Raw genomic sequence first — 18348 nt, 5'->3', positions numbered from 1 at the left:
GGATCTTGTAAGGTATTTGATGGCCTGTACTGGCCGCTATTGAAAATAGGATACTGGGCATGATGGTCCTTTGGACTGTCCCATTATGATGGTACTCATGTACATATTATATACATGATGACTATGCATGAAGTAAAGGTTTCCACCATTTGCAAAAATCTCTCTGTTGCAAACCTAACAAGTTGCAAAATCCCAAAGATAGGCTTAGAAGCCCCATCTCTGTACGCTCACAATTATAACCTGTGTGCTGCAATCTTTCGAATTCAACATTTAATTGTATGGTATAGCATAAGAGAAAGAGGATTTGACCATATAGAGATGACAGTTTCATCCTTATCAAAATTAAATTATTATCATAACATCACTTTGTGATACTTTTTTGCTACTGCAATTCTTACATTTCAGAATTCCTTGCAAGTATTTCAGAAACACATTACACAATCCTGACTAAAGTACTGTATATGATTGATTTGAATGATGGGTGGCAATTTCCTTTGGAAATAATGCTGTTCCTGCTGTGTTTATCCACTCAGACAATAGAAAATTCAAGCCAGTTGTAAATGATAGTTTAGTAAACAAGCGATCTTTAATGCACTGACTGGCCCAGGTAAGTATAGGTAGTTATGAGAGATGAGGGACTGGATCTAGAGATCTCATGGTCTGTGTGTTAGGTGCCATCAACTCATGTTCGAGTCCTAGTGACTTGATGAATTAACAGATCTAAAAAGAAATCAGTATTTTTCACATTTTCTCAATGAAAAGAGGTGACTAGTGGAGTGCCCCAGGGATCTAAACTGGGTTCAGTACTTTTTGATAAGTGATCTGGAAATACAAACTTGAGTGAGATGATGATGTATAATTAAAAGTTGTGAAACCACAAGCAGATTGAGAGAAATTGCAAGAGGAGAGACTGGGAGACTTAAACTTCATTCTCTATCTGGATGCCCAATGTAGAAAAGGAAGAATTATCTGAACTATAGTCATGATGCTAGGTCCCATATTTGGAGTCACTACCCAGAAAGAGTCTAGGAGGGAGTGATTTTGGACATTAAATTAAAAATCTTCTGCATTGTGTGGTAGAAAGCACATTTACTTACTGTAACAGGTGTTACCCAGGGACAGTAGGCAGATATTCTCACAAATGGGGACGTCATCCATGGAGCCCAGTAGATAGTGGCAAAAGTGCATTGCCACTAAGTTTTTAGAAACTTCGTAACTGTCCACACCACGTATGTGCGAGTTCCTTCCCGCCCGAAGCCACTCGCGGTACCTCAGTTCTATAAGCAAGCTAAGCAGCCAACCAGGAGAGATGGGAGGGATGTGAGAATATCTGCCTGCTTTCCCAGATAACATCTGTTAGAGTAAGTAACTGTTCTTTACCCTAGGACAAGAAGACAGCATAGTCTCACATGTGGATCTCCCTAGCTTAGTGCAATGGGATGGAGGGAGAGTTGGCCATGAATGTAATTTTTTTCTTGTATCTCTACTGATTACTTGTATTTGAGCTTTTGGTATTTCTGTTGCTCCTGTTACCTTGTTGTACCCTTTCTAATAAAAATGATTACCAAAAAAAAGAAAATAAATTCTGTAATAGCTTTGCCAAAATGATCATCTAGTCTGGAATAGGCTTCTAAACAGTAGTGAGATGTGAATGTGTAAATTGAGAACCAAGTAGCTGCTTTGCAAATTTCATCAATGGGAGTGGAATTTAAGAAAGCCACTGATGGTACCATAGCTCGGGCCTTGTGTGCTGTAACATGTCCCTCGAGCTACAGCCCAGGCTGAGCATAGGAGAAGGAAATACAGGCAGCTAGCCATGTGGAAATAGTTCACTTGATTACAGACAGGCCCAATCTGTTAGGATCAAAGAAGAAACAGTTGAGGCGCAGTCCTGTGTGGCTTAGTCCTTTGTATGCAGTAAGCCAAGGCATGCTTACAGTCCAATGTATGAAGAGCTGTTTCTCCCGGATGAGAATGAGGCTTTAGGAAGAAGACTGGAAGCACAAAGGATTGATTTATGTGAAATTCCGTGACTAACTTTGGAAGGAATTTAGGATGGGTCCGGAGAACCACATTGTCATGATGAAATACTGTGTACAGTGGGTTGGAAATCAATGCCTGAAGCTTACTCGCTCTATGAGCAGAAGTGATAGAAATCAAGAAAACTACTTTCCAAGTGAGACACTTAAGAGGAGTATAAGCCAATAGTTCAAATGGTGGCTTCATCAAACTGCAAGACCTACAAGAAGACAATTGGAGGTGGCTTGAGGTTGGAGTTGAATAGTCCTCTCATAAATCTGAGTGGCTAGAGATTCATTGTTGATAGGAACATGAAAAGCACTAATCACACTGAGGTGAACTCTGACCGAGGTGGTTTTCAGCCCAGAATTGAATAAATGGAGAAGATACTCCTACACTGAAGGGAGAGAAGAGGATACACTACAAATTAAAGAGAATCCACTTCTGTTGGTAGCACTGCTGAGTAGAAGGTTTTCTGGAAGAAGCTATAATGGCTTGTACTGAGTCAAAAAGATTCTTTCCTCATATGAGAGGAGTTCCCTTTTATCATCTTGGTCGCTCTTTGAACTTTTTCCAGCGCCGCTATATCTTTCTTGAGATAAGGAGACCAGAAGTGAACACAATACTCCAGGTGAGGTTGCACCATGGAGCGATACAGAGGCATTATAACATTCTTAGTCTTGTTAACCATCCCTTTTTAATAATTCCTAGCATCTTGTTTGCTTTTTTTGGCTGCAGCCGCACATTGGGTGGAAGATTTCATCGTATTGTCTACAATGACACCCAGATTTTTTCTTGGACGCTAACTCCCAAGGTGGACCCTAGCATCTGGTAACTGTGATTTGGGTTATTTTTTCCAATGTTCATCACTTTGTATTTGTCCACTTGGACGCCCAGTCTTCTAATTTCCTAAGGTCTGCCTGCAATCTTTCACAATCTACAAACATTTTAACAACTTTGAATAGTTTAGTGTCTTCTGCAAATTTACTCACCTCACTCATCATTCCAATTTCCAGATCATTTATTCTCCTCCATTGAGAAAAATGACCATTTAACCCTACCCTCTGCTTTCTATCCAATAACCAATTCCTAATCCACAACTGAACTTTGCCACTTATTCCATGACTCTTTAATTTTCTCAGGAGCCTCTCATGAGGAACTTTGTCAAAAGCTTTCTGAAAATCTAGATACACTACATCAAGCATGTCAAACTCGTGGCCCACAACAAACATCTTTGCAGCCCAGCCAATGTAATCGAATAAGTCATAACTAGAGCCGCAAAATTTCACCCGCAATCCATCCGCACCGAGTGGTAGCCTATCTAATCGAAAACGATACAATGTACTAGTATTATCAGTTGCTTATTCTTATTAAGTACTACGATGCGGACAAGTTCGCACCTCTAGTCATAACGCACCTTTTCCTCTCATTAATACTAGCAGTGAATCAGACAATAATAATACCTACCACACCATTAGTCCTGTATTGACTTGCATGGTATGCCTAACAGGGAATATTTCACCTTTGGAGTATAATAAAAATACGAGTATAGGGGTTTTTTTTACATTACACTTATTAATTTGTGCAATTATTCTGTGTCTGGTAAGTTCTTTTAATATTTATTGAAATGGGCTTTTTTTGTGTTAACGATTACTCATTTATTTCATCTCTTTGTATTCAGTATGTCTTTACTGAAACCAAGTAGTAGTAAAACTAAATGAAAAATTGCTGATGAACATTGAAATTTCCAAGAAAAGTGGGAATTAGAGTATTTTTGCTATGAAGTAAAAGATAAAATAATTTGCTTGATATGTAATAATGCTATTAGTGTGCCAAAGTTCTATAACATTAAACAGCACAATGAACAGCATAAATCGAATTACAATTACGAAGGATTAATGAGACAAGAAAAGTTGAGCTCGATTTGGGACTGAAAAAACAACAGTTCATGTTTACTAAAGCAATGGTCCCCAACCCTGTCCTGGAGGACTACAAAGCCAATTGGGCTTTCTGCATAACCCTAATGAATATGCAAGGAGCAGATTTGCATGCCTGTCACTTCCATTATATGTAAATCTCTCTCATGTATATTCATTAGGGCAAGCCTGAAAACCCGACTGGCCTGGTGGTCCTCCAGGACAGGGTTGGGAACCACTATACTAAAGTAATACAAGAAAGTGAAGCGGCGGTGCATGCAAGCTATGCCTTGTAGGAGTTTTACCGAAGGTGATTTCATCAAAGAATGTCTGATTAAAGTTGTAGAAATTGTTTGTCCTGAAAATGAGAAGGTTTTTCAAACAATCTCCGTCTTGAAATACAGTTGCAGAAAGAATTACTGATTTGGCCGGTAATTTAAGTGATCAGATCAAAGCAAAATACGGTCACTGGGGGCATAGCTCAATTAGCTGTGTTTCTTCATGCTTACAATACAAATTTCAACATTTTTTAGTAATTATTGGAACTAGTACCGATGCATGGCACTACAATGGGACAAGATATATTTAACTGTATTTATGAACTTCTGCAAAAATACAATTTACCTCTGTCAAAGCCAACTTCTGTAGCTACAGATGGAGCTCCTTCAATGGCTGGAAAAACGATTTTGTGGCATTACTGTGAAAAAACCCAAAGTGAAACCTGTGCCGGATCCAAGATTCATCATACGCATTGTATTTGCACAAAGGTAAAAAAACAGGAAAATGTGTTGACATTTGTAAAAAAAATTATCAATTTCATAAGATCTCGAGGCTTTTATCAGCAACAATTCTCTGTTTTCTTAAGTGAATTAGAAAGTGAATATTCTGGTTTGTCCTACTTTACCGAGGTACATTGGCTATCCTTCTCCAAGGTCCTTAAACAATTCTGGAACTTGAAAGAATAAATATGTCAGTTTTTAATAACTAAAAATCAAGACACAAGGTTGTTTTCTGATCCAGTATTGTTACAAGATTTATCCTTCATGGTTGATATAACAAAACACTTAAAACGATTTAAGATCATTACGAACATGTGATCAAGTTAAAGCATTCCAATGTAAGCTAGTTCTTTGGGAAACACAGTTGAAAAATGAAGATTTAGTAATGCACTTTGACATGCAGCATAAACAAATTAAATTTACATGAAATTGCATCATATCAAAAATATGCAGCAAAAAATGTAAGCCTAAGAACCGAGTTTGAAGCGAGATTTGCAGATTTTAAATCTTTGGAAGACAAATTCTCTTTGTTTTCTTCGGTTTTCTAAAAAAATATAGAATCAGTACCTAATTACATTACATTACATTAGGGATTTCTATTCCGCCATTACCTTGCAGTTCAAGGCGGATTACAAAAGAATTATCCAAGATGTATTACAACAAGAACTTACAAAAAAAAAAAAATTGGTCATTTTCAAAAAGAGTGAGAAATGGGTAAGGTTATTTGTTTGGGGTAGTTGGCTTTAGTGAGAGGTGGAGTTTGAGACTTGCGGTATTATTTCTTTTTTCAGAGTTTTCTTGAAGAGTATGGTCTTTATTTCTTTTCTAAAAGTCTTGTAGTCGAGGGATGCCGTCAGTAGATTGGCGATTTGGTTGTCTAGTTTGGCTGCTTGAGTGGCCAGGAGGCCACCATATAGTTTTTTCCGTTTGGCCTCCTTAATTGGGGATATGAGAATGGGGTGTGAATTTTCCTGTCTGGTTGCGGTGTTGTGGATGAGGCGGTTATTTAGGTAGTTTGGACTGTCTCCGTATAAAGTCTTAAATAGTAGGCAGTAGAATTTAAATTGTATTCTTGCTGGGATCGGAAGCCAGTGCGATTGGAGATATGCTTCTGTAATGTGATCATGTTTCTTTAATGAGTAGATGAGTCTTAGTGCTGTGTTTTGGATAGTTTGTAGTTGTTTTGTTATGGTTGTAGGGCATGGGAGGTAGAGGATATTACAGTAGTCAAGTAGGCCTAGTATTAAGGACTGAGCTATGAGCTGGAATTGAGTTTTCTCAAAGAATTTCCGAACTTGTCTTAAGTTTCTCATGACTAAGAGTGACTTTTGTATTGTTTTATTGATTTGCGGTTGCAAGGTGCAGCATCTGTCGATAGTTATTCCTAGCAGTTTTAGGGTGGTTTGTATGGGGTAGTTGATTGCGTTGATTTCAATGTTGGTTATGGTTGGTATTTTGTTGTTTTCTAGGAGGATGAATTTCGTTTTATCTGGGTTCAATTTCAGTTTGTGATTTTTCATCCAGGTTGCTATTGATTTTAGTGTTTGGTATATTGTGTTCGTCATGGAGAGTTCAGTTTGATCGAAGGGTATGAGAATGGTAATGTCATCGGCATAGGAGGTTACGCCTTGTTTGTCCAGGTGAGAGCTGAGGGAGGCTGTATAGAGATTGAAGAGAGTCGGGGATAGAGGGGATCCTTGGGGAACTCCGCAGGTGTTTGACCAAAATTCAGATTTTTGTTTGTCTGATTTTACTCTATAGGTTCTTGATTTAAGGAATCCTTCAAACCATGTGTATACTTTATCTGTGATACCTATTGTATCCAGGATTTGTAGTAGAATGTTATGGTCCACCAAGTCGAATGCAGCGGTAAGGTCTAGTTGCATGAGCATCATTTTTTTTTCCTGTGCTGAGATGTTGTCTGGCTGTGTCCAAGAGAGATCCCAGTAGTGTTTCCGTGTTGAAGTTGTTTCTGAAGCCGGATTGTGTGGGATGGGGTATGTTATGGTTTTCTAGGTAATTGGAGAGGAATTTGGCAACTAGTCCTTCTATTATTTTGACATAGAGTGGAATAGAGGCAATGGGTCTGTAGTTGGCTCTTTGGTCTATCGGTCCTTTGGGGTCTTTGAGGATCGGGGTGATGATGATTTTGCTGAGGTTGGTAGGGTAGTGGCCGTTTATTAGCGAGATTTGTATCCAGTTTAGAAGAAGAGCGCGGAATTTTGTGCTGGATGTTTTTAGGAGATATGGTGGACAGTTGTTGAGGTCACAGGATGCATGGCTGTATTTTTTGTAGTATTTGTTGAATTCGGGCCATTGTATGTTGGGGAATTGAGACCATATTCTATCTGCTGCAGTAGAATTTCTATCTATGGGGAGAATTGTGAATTCATTAGGATGGGTAGAGGTGTCATTGAGGGTAGCTCTTGCATTGGTAATTTTATTTTGGAAGTGTTCTGCTAATAGAGTGGCTGAGGGGGGGTAGTATTGTTAGTGGTCAGGTAGGGTTTGGTGTCGGTTAGGGTTTTTAGAATTTGGAATAGTTTTTTGGTGTCTTGGGTTTCAATGCCTATTAGGTTGGTGTAGTGTGCTTTTCTCTTGTCCTTTAATTGTGATTTGTATTGTTTGTTGAATTTTTTCCAGGCAGATTTTGTTTGATCCGAGTTCGATTTTTTTCCATTTTCTCTCTAGTCGTCTACATTGTCTTTTGAGTTGTAGCAGTTTGGAGTCGAACCATTTATCTGATCTCCTGCTGGGTCTGGATTTGGTTTGCAGTGGGGCTAAATCTTCAAGGGTGTTGGAGCAAAGTCTTTCCCAATATAAGATGAATCATATGCAAATGGAAGTAATCGAGATCCAGTGCAATTCAGATTTGAAGTCAAAATACAGTGAAGTTGGCTTGCTTGAATTTTACAAATATTTGCCAGCCAGATTTGAAAATACTCGAAAATTTACATATGAATTTATTTTCATGTTTGGAAGTACTTATCGGCACGAACAGTTATTTACACTTATGAAAGGAAACAGGTCTCCTATCAGATCCAGAATTACCAACATTCACCTTGAGTCAGTTTTAAAAGTAATCACTGCGGACAAGATTTTCCCCAAAATAGGAAAAGTAGCAGAAAAGAGATGCCAAGTGTCAGGAAGAAAACATTAATTGTATCGTTGCTCTCAGGGCTGTGGAGTCGGAGTCGAGGAGTCGGAGTCGGAGGAAATTTTGGGTACCTGGAGTCGGAGTCAGAAGTACAAAAAACTGAGGAGTCGGAACATTTATCTACCGACTCCATTTTTGAACTTGGCATACCAATCACAAGCGATTCTTTCAGCTATAGCACCCACTATATACACAGCACAAATGTTGCGAGCAGCTTTTGCGGCCTTAGAACCTTGATTAAAAGCAAAAAGAAGGTGGTGTCGAAAATGCTCATTTCTCTCAACTTGACATTCCATTTTAACGATCTGAAAATTAACCAGTGCTGTGGAGTCGGAGTCGGAGTTGGAGGAAATTTCGGGTACCTGGAGTCTGAGTCTGAAGTACAAAAAACTGAGGAGTCGGAACATTTATCTACCGACTCCACAGCCCTGGTTGCTCTTGTTCTTTTTTTTATACTGTACTTTTTGAAATAAACTCAAGTTTCTATGAAAATTATGTTTTTGCTTTATTGCAGCCCACATAAATTTAAACCTTTTTTATTTGGCCCATGTCAGCCTTTGAGTTTGACATGCTTGCTGTACGCTGTCTTGAGTTTATTCCTTCTAAGAGGTGAAAAAAAAAATCCAACAAATAAAAATAATGGGAATTTAGAGGGGAAAGGTATGAATGGGAATGGTTAGATGGGCTAGGATTATGGATGAAGGGGTGAGAGGTGCCCGGGAGGATGAGCTACTAGGGACGATAGCTTGGAATGTTGCTGCTTTTGGGGGGTTTGCCAGGTACTAGTGACCTGGATTGATCACAGTGAAGATGGGCTACTGGGCTAGATGAACCATTGGTCTACCCCAGTAAGGACATTCTTATGTAAAGGATGGGGGCACTGTGGAAGGGTATAAGAGATGGGTCTTTGAAGGGGTTGAATGAGGGTGAAAATGAGTTTAAAAAGAAGATAATGAAGGAAAAGCAATAGGAGATGGGAGTAAAGGATGGTATGCTCTGTAGACGAGAAGGAGTGAGAGAAAAATTATAGGCATGAGGATAGTGAGGGCATGAGAGGCAGTATAAGAAATGAGAGGCTAGGGAGTGAATGAAACATGGACAGTGGATAAGAGATTGGGGAAGGAGAAAGACAGCAGGGGCAATGGGATTGCTGGAGAGAAAATGAGAGGGAGATGGGAAAAACTGGTAGGCAGATGAGAAGTGAAAAAATGACTAAGGCCAATGTAGAATCAAAGAAAGAAAAAAAATAAATAAAAAAGATCAGTACCAGACGAATATCAAGATGGAACGAAGAAGGATGTGAAGAGAAAAGAGACATGGAAAGGCAAACCTGGAAAAGAATTTAGGAAAAGTCCGAAAAGAAAAGTGGAACAGACTGGAACTTTTGATGATGCAAAATATTATTTTTATTAGTTAGGAAATATATGCAAATTATTAAATTTGAAAACTAAACCCTTTGAGAAAGGGAATGGGGTAGGACTTTCTGTGATTACAATCAAAGCAGTTTATATATTACATACAGGTACTTATTTTGAAGGTGCAAAGGTCATAGAAGGAATCTATGGAAGAAAGTCTTTCCTAAGAAAGGGTATTGGCTAATCCAACCAGTAGGTGGTATTGTATCTTGCATGGTTCAGACTGGCAGAAATGTACTGACTTTTTTATTATTTTGTTTTCTAAATAAACAAACAGTTTCAAACCTAGCTTACACTGTGCCAACCCGCAAGACCGAAGGTGGACCAGGGGCACACCCTCAACCTAAAATTGGGAGCCCTGGCGCTAAAGGTTAGATGGTGAAAGGTTGATCCTGGAACACTTACACATGTCTGCAGAAGTGACTGAAGTCAGATGCCCGTCAGCTAGAAAATCTTATTCATTCAAGTGGAAGAAATTCCACATCTGGTATACCTCAGAGGGAAAGGAACCGTTCACCTGCCCAATCCCAGCAATCCTCCAATATTTATCCAGCCTTTCCACGACAGGCCTGAGGACATCCTTGATAAAAGTCCACCTGAGTGCCATCTCGGCCTTCCACACCCAGATAGAAGGCAGGATCCTCACAACACACTGTCACCAAGTTCATGAAAGGCTTGGCAAAACTGCACCCTCAAGTCTGCCACCCTCCTGCCTGCATAGGACCTTAGCATTATGCTCCGCAGGCTAACAGATCACCCCTTCGAACCACTGGAGGAGGTACCACACAAATTCCTCACCTGGAAGACAGTGTTTCTTATTGCCATCACATTGGCGAGATTCATCAGTGAGCTACAAGCCCTGATGACCCATCATACATGCCCATCATACATGCAAATCCTGCATGACTACGCAGTGTTGAGAAAACACCTAAAGTTCCTACCACTTAAACCAATCAATTATGTTCCCATCCTTCTTCCCAGAATCACACATGACACAGAACGCACACACATCTTAGACTGCACACATGCCCTTCACCTATACACATAACACACACAACCATGGCGAAAAGCGGCGCAGCTATTCATCTCCTTTGATCCCTACAAACCAGGAGCACCAGTTGGGAAACGCACAATATCAGACTGGATCTCAAATTACATTGCCCTCTGATACAAGAAAGAGGGATTGACCCTCGCTGACAAGGCCATAGCATACTAATTGAGGGCCATGGCAGCAATGCTGGCAAAATCTTCGCAAAACTCCTCTAGAGAACATTTGCAGAGCCGCAACCTGGTCCACCCCACACACCTTCACCAAGCACTACTGCCTGGACCACCCTTTACAGACCTCCAAGAACTTCAGTCTCAGAATCCTACAAGTTGCAACCGAGCCCCATGCCAAGTGTGGCCAGAAGTCCGAGAATGAACACTAGCACCAAACCTAACTAAGACTGCCTACAACCAGAGACCCTTTTAGTCAAACTGACTTGTTTTTTTGGCCACGATGACAAAAAAAAAATGTTCTCTCTGTTCATTCAAAAACACCATGTTGGTGGCATACCCACTTGTTCTAAGAACAGATACATAAACCTGTTTGTTCTACATATGCCTTGCATGTTGGCAAAAAGAAAAAAGTTATTTTCGTTTCTTTCTTTTAAAAAAATAAAGTTTAAATAATTAAATAAAGTTTATACTTCTTGCAAAGCAAAATAAAAAATTGCCTGGTCTCACATCTCTCTCAACAACTCAGCAGTCTCACCCTACCGCAGCAGGATATCAGGCTGCAGAGGGACCACCCCTACCAGGGGCCCCGCTTGCTGCCTCTCTGCATCCCCATAGCTGGAGAGTCACTAACGTATGGCTTATTCATCCTGCTTGCCCATGGAGAAAGCAAAATTACTTATCTGTAACGGGAGTGCTCCATGGACAGCAGGAATAAGTCAGCCACACGAACCCTCCCTGCCAGCCCTGCAGATGATCCTGTCATCTCCAAGCTAAGACAAACACTGAGGAACACAAGGGCTAGCACAATCCATATATAGGGCAATCTGCTCAGAGGAGGCTTTCCCAAAAGCCTTACTCTGAGCTTTGGGCGAGTGAATCCGAATTGGGAGCATCAGATGACATCATCAACATGTGGCCGGCTTATCTCGCTGTCCACGGAGAACTCTCGTTACAGGTAAGTAACTTCGCTTTGGACTTGAGTCTCAGCAAGCTCTCTGTAATACCTTGGATTTTGGCACCAGGCACATGAAGCCCCAACTTGTTTCCTATTTGAAAATGGATATGAAATGGCCAGGTTTTCTGGGGACATTATGAGCAGGACTTCCTTTTGAAAATGCCCCTCCACAGCTCCTATATTTAAAGAAACTTGTCCAGGCCTGGTTGGGCATTATACTATATTCTAACTTCACTAAGGGTGAATCTTTTTAGTTGACTATGTTATGAGGATTTATCTTTTACTTATTTTCATAGGCAACATTTCAAGATACTCAATATTCATCCACCAACAACTTGGTATAATAGAGGCCAACAGAACAGCCAGACAAGCTTACAGTAATTTAATCTGGCTCTTTCCAAATGTTTTCCTAGAGCAACCCCATTTTCAAATTTTAAAAAAGCACATCATGGGACACCCAAATTTTACCTCCATTCTGATACTTGGCTACCTTCCTGCCATACTTCAGAACTATAATCCTTGGTTTCAAACATTCCTCAATCATGGCTGTTGGAATGCTGAAGAGAAGTACGAAGCAATTTATAGATGTCCCTTATATACTTCCTCTAAGATCTTATGGTGTACCATTGACAGACAAATTTTTGGTCTAAATAGACCCTTAGTTTGATAAAAGATAACAGTTCCTACATTCTGACAACACTTAATGAAATCATATTTGTAAATGCACCCCAGATTATCAAGTGAAGAAATTCTGCATCACAACTATTTTGGATGAAATTCACCAATTCCTTCACCACCATACCTACAATCAGATTCAAAATCAAGAGTGATACCACTAATTCCAGAGCAAAATATTCCTCAGAACAAGTCTACTAAATGAATATAGTGCAGGCAAAACTATCTCTCTTTCCATGCTGTTAATTTAGAATGGCTATTACAAATGGAAAATAACTGCATAGCAACAGATATTCTTCTAATGACCTTCAATTTCTTATTTGTACACTGAAAAAGCACACAGGGGTTGTGCAATTCCAACTGACTAAGTCATCCCCTAGCATTGGAAGTATGCCAGAACACATGTATAAAAATGCTTTTGCTTTCAGGTGAACAAAATTCAGTTGCTTACCGCCTCCTAGATAGTCTATTGATACAAGATGAAAATTACTATCAAAAATAGTCATTTGACATTTCATGCCTGCCTGTGAAATCTACTTTCTAAATTAACTAAGAAGTTGTTTCACAAACCAGAGTACAATACAGGAGTAAAACCTCATATGAACCACTTGATTTACTAATAGATCATAATATGTCATAAATGAAACATCCTCGTATATTTAAAAATACAATAAAAAGTAACAAATAACATTTTATAACACCCAACATGGACATGTTTTGATGAGAGACTGCAACAGGGAATGTGTTCAACCAGTCAAAAAAAGTGTGCAGTATGTCACAACTCTGTACAATGCCCAAATCTAAAAGAATTCTCAATTATAACCACCCTAATACCAGAATATGCATCAATAAGGTTCTTACAGAGAAATTCTATCTTTATAGAGGTGTTAGACAGAAGGATAAAAAGTTTGGGATAACTTCCCTATGAAGAAAGGCTAAAGTGGCTAGGGCTCTTCAGCTTGGAGAATAGAAGGCTCAGGGATGATAAGATAGAGGTATATAAAATACTGGGTGGAGTAGAAAGGGTAGACGTGAAATACTTGTTCACTCTTTCAAAAATACTAGGACTAGGGGGCATGCAATGAAGCTACTAAATAGTAGACTTAAAGCAAACTGGAGAAAATATTTCTTCACAAAATGTATAACTAAATTCTGGAATTCATTGCTGGAGAATGTGGTGAAATCAATTAACTTAGCAGGGTTTTAAAAAGGCTTAGATAATTTCCTAAAAGAGAAGCTCATAGACCATTATTGAGATGGATTGGGGAAATCTACTGTTTATTCCTAGGATAAGCAACATAAAATCTGTTGGGATCTAGCTAGGCACTTGAGACCTGAGTTGGCCACTTTTGGAAACAGGATACTGGGCTTGATGGACCTTCGGTCTGTCCCTGCATGGCAATTCTTATGTGACACATTTTATGTATGTTTATACAATGTAAACCACTTAGATATAGGCGGTCTATAAATTTTAAAATAAATAATATAGGCCTATATTAATTATTTTAAAATTTATAGACCACCTATATCTAAGTGGTTTACATGTCAAGTGGTCTAGGCCTCCCCAACTGACCATCAAAGATGTTGATGAAATTTTTACTAGAAGTTCAATCGGACCTGCAATGAATATGCACAAAATCTTAGAGCTGGATCTCAACTTCTTCCAAAGATAGGGGCCTCATTATTGGGGCCACTTTTTTCATTCCATGGAAGATAGTGCCAAAACTTCAACTTTGGGTTCAGGTTGTGGAAAGGATAGTTGCTCAACCAAGCTAAGAGTGCTGAATCCAAATATACCACTCAGATCATTGGTGCATGCTTTGGTGTATCACTGAGGGACCACAAAGTTGATGAAAAAGCTTGTCATGGAATTCACAGGCAAATATTTGACACAACATAGCTCCTGAACAGAAAGCACAATAGAGCTCAGACTTTAAGAACTGGAAGAGATTATGGCAAGATACTACAGTAGAGTTATAGGAGGGCATGTGATAGTGTCATGCTTGTTCATAAATTAAATGACCACCCCCCCCCCCAAGAACACATGTGCAAAAAATATTAGAAGCTCCTGCAATATCCCTCATATCTAATGGGAGCAGCAACAATTCCCAGTTGCTATTGCTCCAGCAGAAACATTAACAAAAATAGGACCCAAAGGCCCGTATTCTATAAACGTTGTCCCGATTGTAGGGGCAGTAGACATCCTACCACCATCTAACCAGCCAATCGGGACACACTTTTTTTTTTTTTTTAAACCTCCCAAGGCAGGCTGCCTACATTGGAGGCGCCTCGGGGAGGTGCACAAGTCCATCTAAGCTCGCCTAAGGCTAGGCGCGGCGTTGTTTGGCCCAGAAGTAGCCTTAGGTGGACCTAGGTGGCCTTACGCATCTCCCGAACAAACGTGGAAGGAGGGATGCCCAGTCCCTGCTGCCCCCCCCTAACAAATGCAGCAGAAGGGATGCCCAGTCCCTCCTGCCAGAATCCCCTACCCTTCTCAGTAGTTCTTTGGCAGGAGGGATGCTCAATCCCCTCCTGTCTGGACCATCACCACCACCCCTTTAGATATTGTAGCCCCCCTGGACCACCCCTCAAACCCCACCCAGAGACCTGCACCCCCACTCGAACCCCTCCTAACCCCCCAATCCCCCTGTAACCTAAAGCATCCCTCCTGCCAGGTTCATTCGGGGGAGGGGGGTGCCGGGCAGGAAGGATTGGGCATCCCTCCTGCCGCGATCGTTCAGAGGGGGATTGGGCTGGCAAGAGGGATTGGGCAACCTTCCTGCCGGTAGTCTTTGCAGGGGGTGGGGGACAGGTTGCTGCTAAATTTATCACGGCAGGGAGATCCTTTACCACAATAAGCTCAGGGGGAACCAGATTCTCTAACATCTATAACATGGATGTCAGCGAACTGGGTTCATTTTAGGCAAACTTAGGTGCGATTCTGTATAGGACATCCATCGGCTTCTGAGACCAGGCGTCCTATACAGAATCTGGGCCAAAGTGTCCAGATTTTTTTTTAAGATGACGGACTAGGACTGAGGGAATTTATTTTTTCACATTCACTATGCCTTTTAAGTTGCCCCTAAAGGGCCTTAATACCACCTATGGATGTGATCTTTCTATGAATAATCAAGTTTGAATAACGTGGCTTTGGGTACTTTGCATTCTGTATAATGATGAACTGCTTTTAATATAGTTTTTTGTAGTGATCTATCTATTGAACCTGAATTATTACTGGTTTTGAGAATGAGTTTAGGGAAGCAAATAATTAGGTCTAAAATCCAAATCTGTGCCATAACGGTTGGAATCAAAATACACACAAGTAGTTAGACTTCACCTTGAGAAACCTAGGCTAACTTTTTCATGATAATAATTTTATTGTTTCTAGGCATATTGATGACAATAAACCTGTAAGTTTAATTTTAAAAAAGTAACAAATGTATTTAAAACAGTTTGTGAAAATAAATTATTCCATGTTATAAATTGATGTTTCCAAGGTCATTTCACCTCAAAGGGGCCTACATTACAGAACTTGCATGCTTCAGTGAAATTTATGAGAAAATATTTGCATGCCAGGACTGTCAACCAAACATTCAGAACAGCAGACTCATTTATCCTTCAAATTTCAGTTTGGGATTAAAATTATTTGGTTATAAAGAACAGTTCCTACACAACTAAGCCCATCTAGACACATAAAAAAAATACAATTTGCACTCACTGGTGTCAGTAAATAAAATACACACACACACCTACCACACCATTTTGCTCAATACACAAAATAAAACTTACAAAGGATTCTTAATTTTGATAGCAATAATTTAAGGTACACAATACTAGAAAATGATCAAAATGTGTTTCTCATTAAAATTCTTTATTCTAAAAAGCTACCTGCACAACTAAGAAAATCAGCTTCAAATGGGGCAAGCTACAAAAGTGCAGACCTTCTAGCTTTCCCTAATTCTAAAACTATTGAACTGCTTCTCTGAATTCAACTCTAGCCCACTAATTGATATTTATAATCACTGTACCTATTAAAACTTAATACACACACACACACACAAAAAAAGCCTAGCTAGTGGATCAGCAAGCTGGAAGACAAAAGTAACAACTCTATGCACATCTTACTGTCACCCCATCTGGTATAATAACGTTAGTTTATGCCATATGGTCTTCATCTGCCATTATATTTCTGTTATTATTTGCATGGCCCACAATCACACTCCGGGCAAGATGAACCCAGAAAAAGTTGACTCAGCCACTCACAGCTGAAAAGTCCTAGTGCGTCTCTCTACTGCTAGGTTCACTTCCCTATTAACGCTGATCATATTCAGGTATCAGGAAATACAATTCCCCTCAGGCAAAAAATGCTACTACCAAAGCTTCCACCCCAAGGAGGACTTTTTTTTTTGCATTTCATAAACACCGGTTCATCCCAAAGATAAAATACACCCTAGTGAACTCCGCTGAGAAAAGGTGAAACAGAAGGGAAAGGAGGTCACAAACAGGTCCAGGGGAAAAAAGTATCCCTTCCTCTTCCCTGCAGCGCTTCTGCACCTACTGTTACTGCTCTTACCTTGCTAGCCATTGTTACCAAGTTGGGGTATTTCACGCTCAATTGGGCTAGTTTGTTGGCTCCTTGTGCGGGCTGTGCTACTTTAGGGCTACACGGCTCAGCCTGCTAACATGATCCAAACGTGCTGCGCCTGCGCTTTAGCACCATGTGCGGGGGGAACTGTTCAGCCGGACTCAGAGCTGCAGCTAACTTGCTCACAATCTGATACATTAAGCTCTTGCCGGCAGCCCCCTCCCCCCTCCGGGTCCTGGCAGTCTTGCATTGTGCCTGAGTTTCAGAACAGGGCAGGCAAAAATGCCAGGCGTCCCATCATCTACTCTCTCTCTCCCTCCTCCCCCGGGTCCTGGCAGCTGTGTAATAATAAGAGTTAATGAGGACAAAGTGAAAGTCCTGTTGCCTGTGCCTACATGGTGAGAAAGACTGAAAAAGCTCTTAGGAAGAGTAACAGCACCAGCAATAAAATGATCTGTCTCCCCACCACAGCACACTAGCTGAGCTGACTTCAAAGTGACCTCAACTTAGCAGAAGTGTGGGTCAGTGTGTCTTTGCTTACATACTGTTCACCTTTCTCCCTAGCTGGCTCACAGGGCGGCTATCACTCAAGTTTGGGTGCTATAATCTGTAGCTCTCTACCCTCCACCCTGCATTTCCTGACTGAGATAAACTCAGATGTGAAGACAAAATCCTGCGCAAGAAAAGGAAAATCAAAGATTTGTTTGTTATGTTTCTGATTAAAGCCTGTTGTGGGTTAACTTAATGGGGGTGACCCCAGTGAGAGGACTGAGACAAACTATTAGTGTTGGTCATAAAGAAGGGTGGGTGCTAAACACCAGGAGAAGGGAAAAAGAAAATTCAGGCCAGGATTTTTAAAAGCCAGCATTAAAAAGCGACGGTCTATTAACACAGCTGTTTCGATACCGAATCTAAAAACCCGAGACATTCTTTAAAAAATCACACATGCAAATAAGATTGGCGGACAGCAGCGAAGATTTCCTACATTTGCATGTGCCCATCGCGGAGAGAGATCAGAGAAAAAGGAGCATGGCAGCACTGTCCTGCGGGCCTATGCTTCCCAAAGCCAGGCTTACTATATGGGTTGTATTGGCACTCAGTTATGCGTTCGCTGTTCGGTGGAGGTTAATTCTTACTTTCATGGTATCTGGAGTTGTGAGGGGATTCAGGCCTTTTGGAAGGCGCTGGCCTCCTTTTTACAGGGCCTGGTGCAGACACCTGTGCCGGTCTCAGTGCTTTCTATGTTGTTTGCCCAGTTTTCCTTCCTGTCCATGTATACTTCTTCTGAAAAATTATTTCTTAGTAAATGTTTTATTTTGGGGAAGAAATGTATTCTGTGTTGCTGGCTTTCTCCTGAACCCCTCTCCTTTTGGCATTGGAGGAATCGACTTCATGAACTTATGGGCTGGGAGGCCCGTTTGGCCTGTTCTTCTCGTCGAGGGAGCAGAGACTTTGTTAACACTTGGACTCCATACTTGAACATTTTGACCCCTGAGATTCGTAGCCATATCCTGAACAGACTCCACCTTTGATTCAGTGCATCTATTTGCCATTGATGTTCCCTGCTTGAGAGTTGTTTGTTTCTTTGGGGGGGAGGGGAGGGTGGGGGTTGGGAGTTTCTCTCTG

General features: G+C 40.6%; 1 protein-coding gene across 5 annotated transcripts in view; it reads right to left on the bottom strand.

Annotated features, from left to right (window-relative positions):
* Positions 1-18348, bottom strand: part of SLC25A13 (solute carrier family 25 member 13) — a 475810-nt gene that overhangs the window by 361251 nt on the left and 96211 nt on the right. For 2 of the 5 annotated variants that reach the window (XM_033931079.1, XM_033931083.1), the window contains exon 1: positions 16711-17064. The exons of 2 other annotated variants lie outside the window; for them this stretch is intronic. In XM_033931079.1, coding sequence (XP_033786970.1) covers positions 16711-16722 — 12 coding nt within the window. In that variant the 5' untranslated portion in view covers positions 16723-17064. Of the gene's footprint in view, positions 1-16710; positions 17070-18348 lie in introns of those variants that run through there. One more of the 5 variants, XM_033931082.1, reaches the window with a different exon arrangement.

The sequence above is a fragment of the Geotrypetes seraphini genome, chromosome 2 (assembly GCF_902459505.1).
Source record: "Geotrypetes seraphini chromosome 2, aGeoSer1.1, whole genome shotgun sequence".
Taxonomy (NCBI): Eukaryota; Metazoa; Chordata; class Amphibia; order Gymnophiona; family Dermophiidae; genus Geotrypetes; species Geotrypetes seraphini.
The sequence above is the reverse complement of the archived record's forward strand: the minus strand, read 5'-3'. Positions and strand labels throughout refer to the sequence as shown.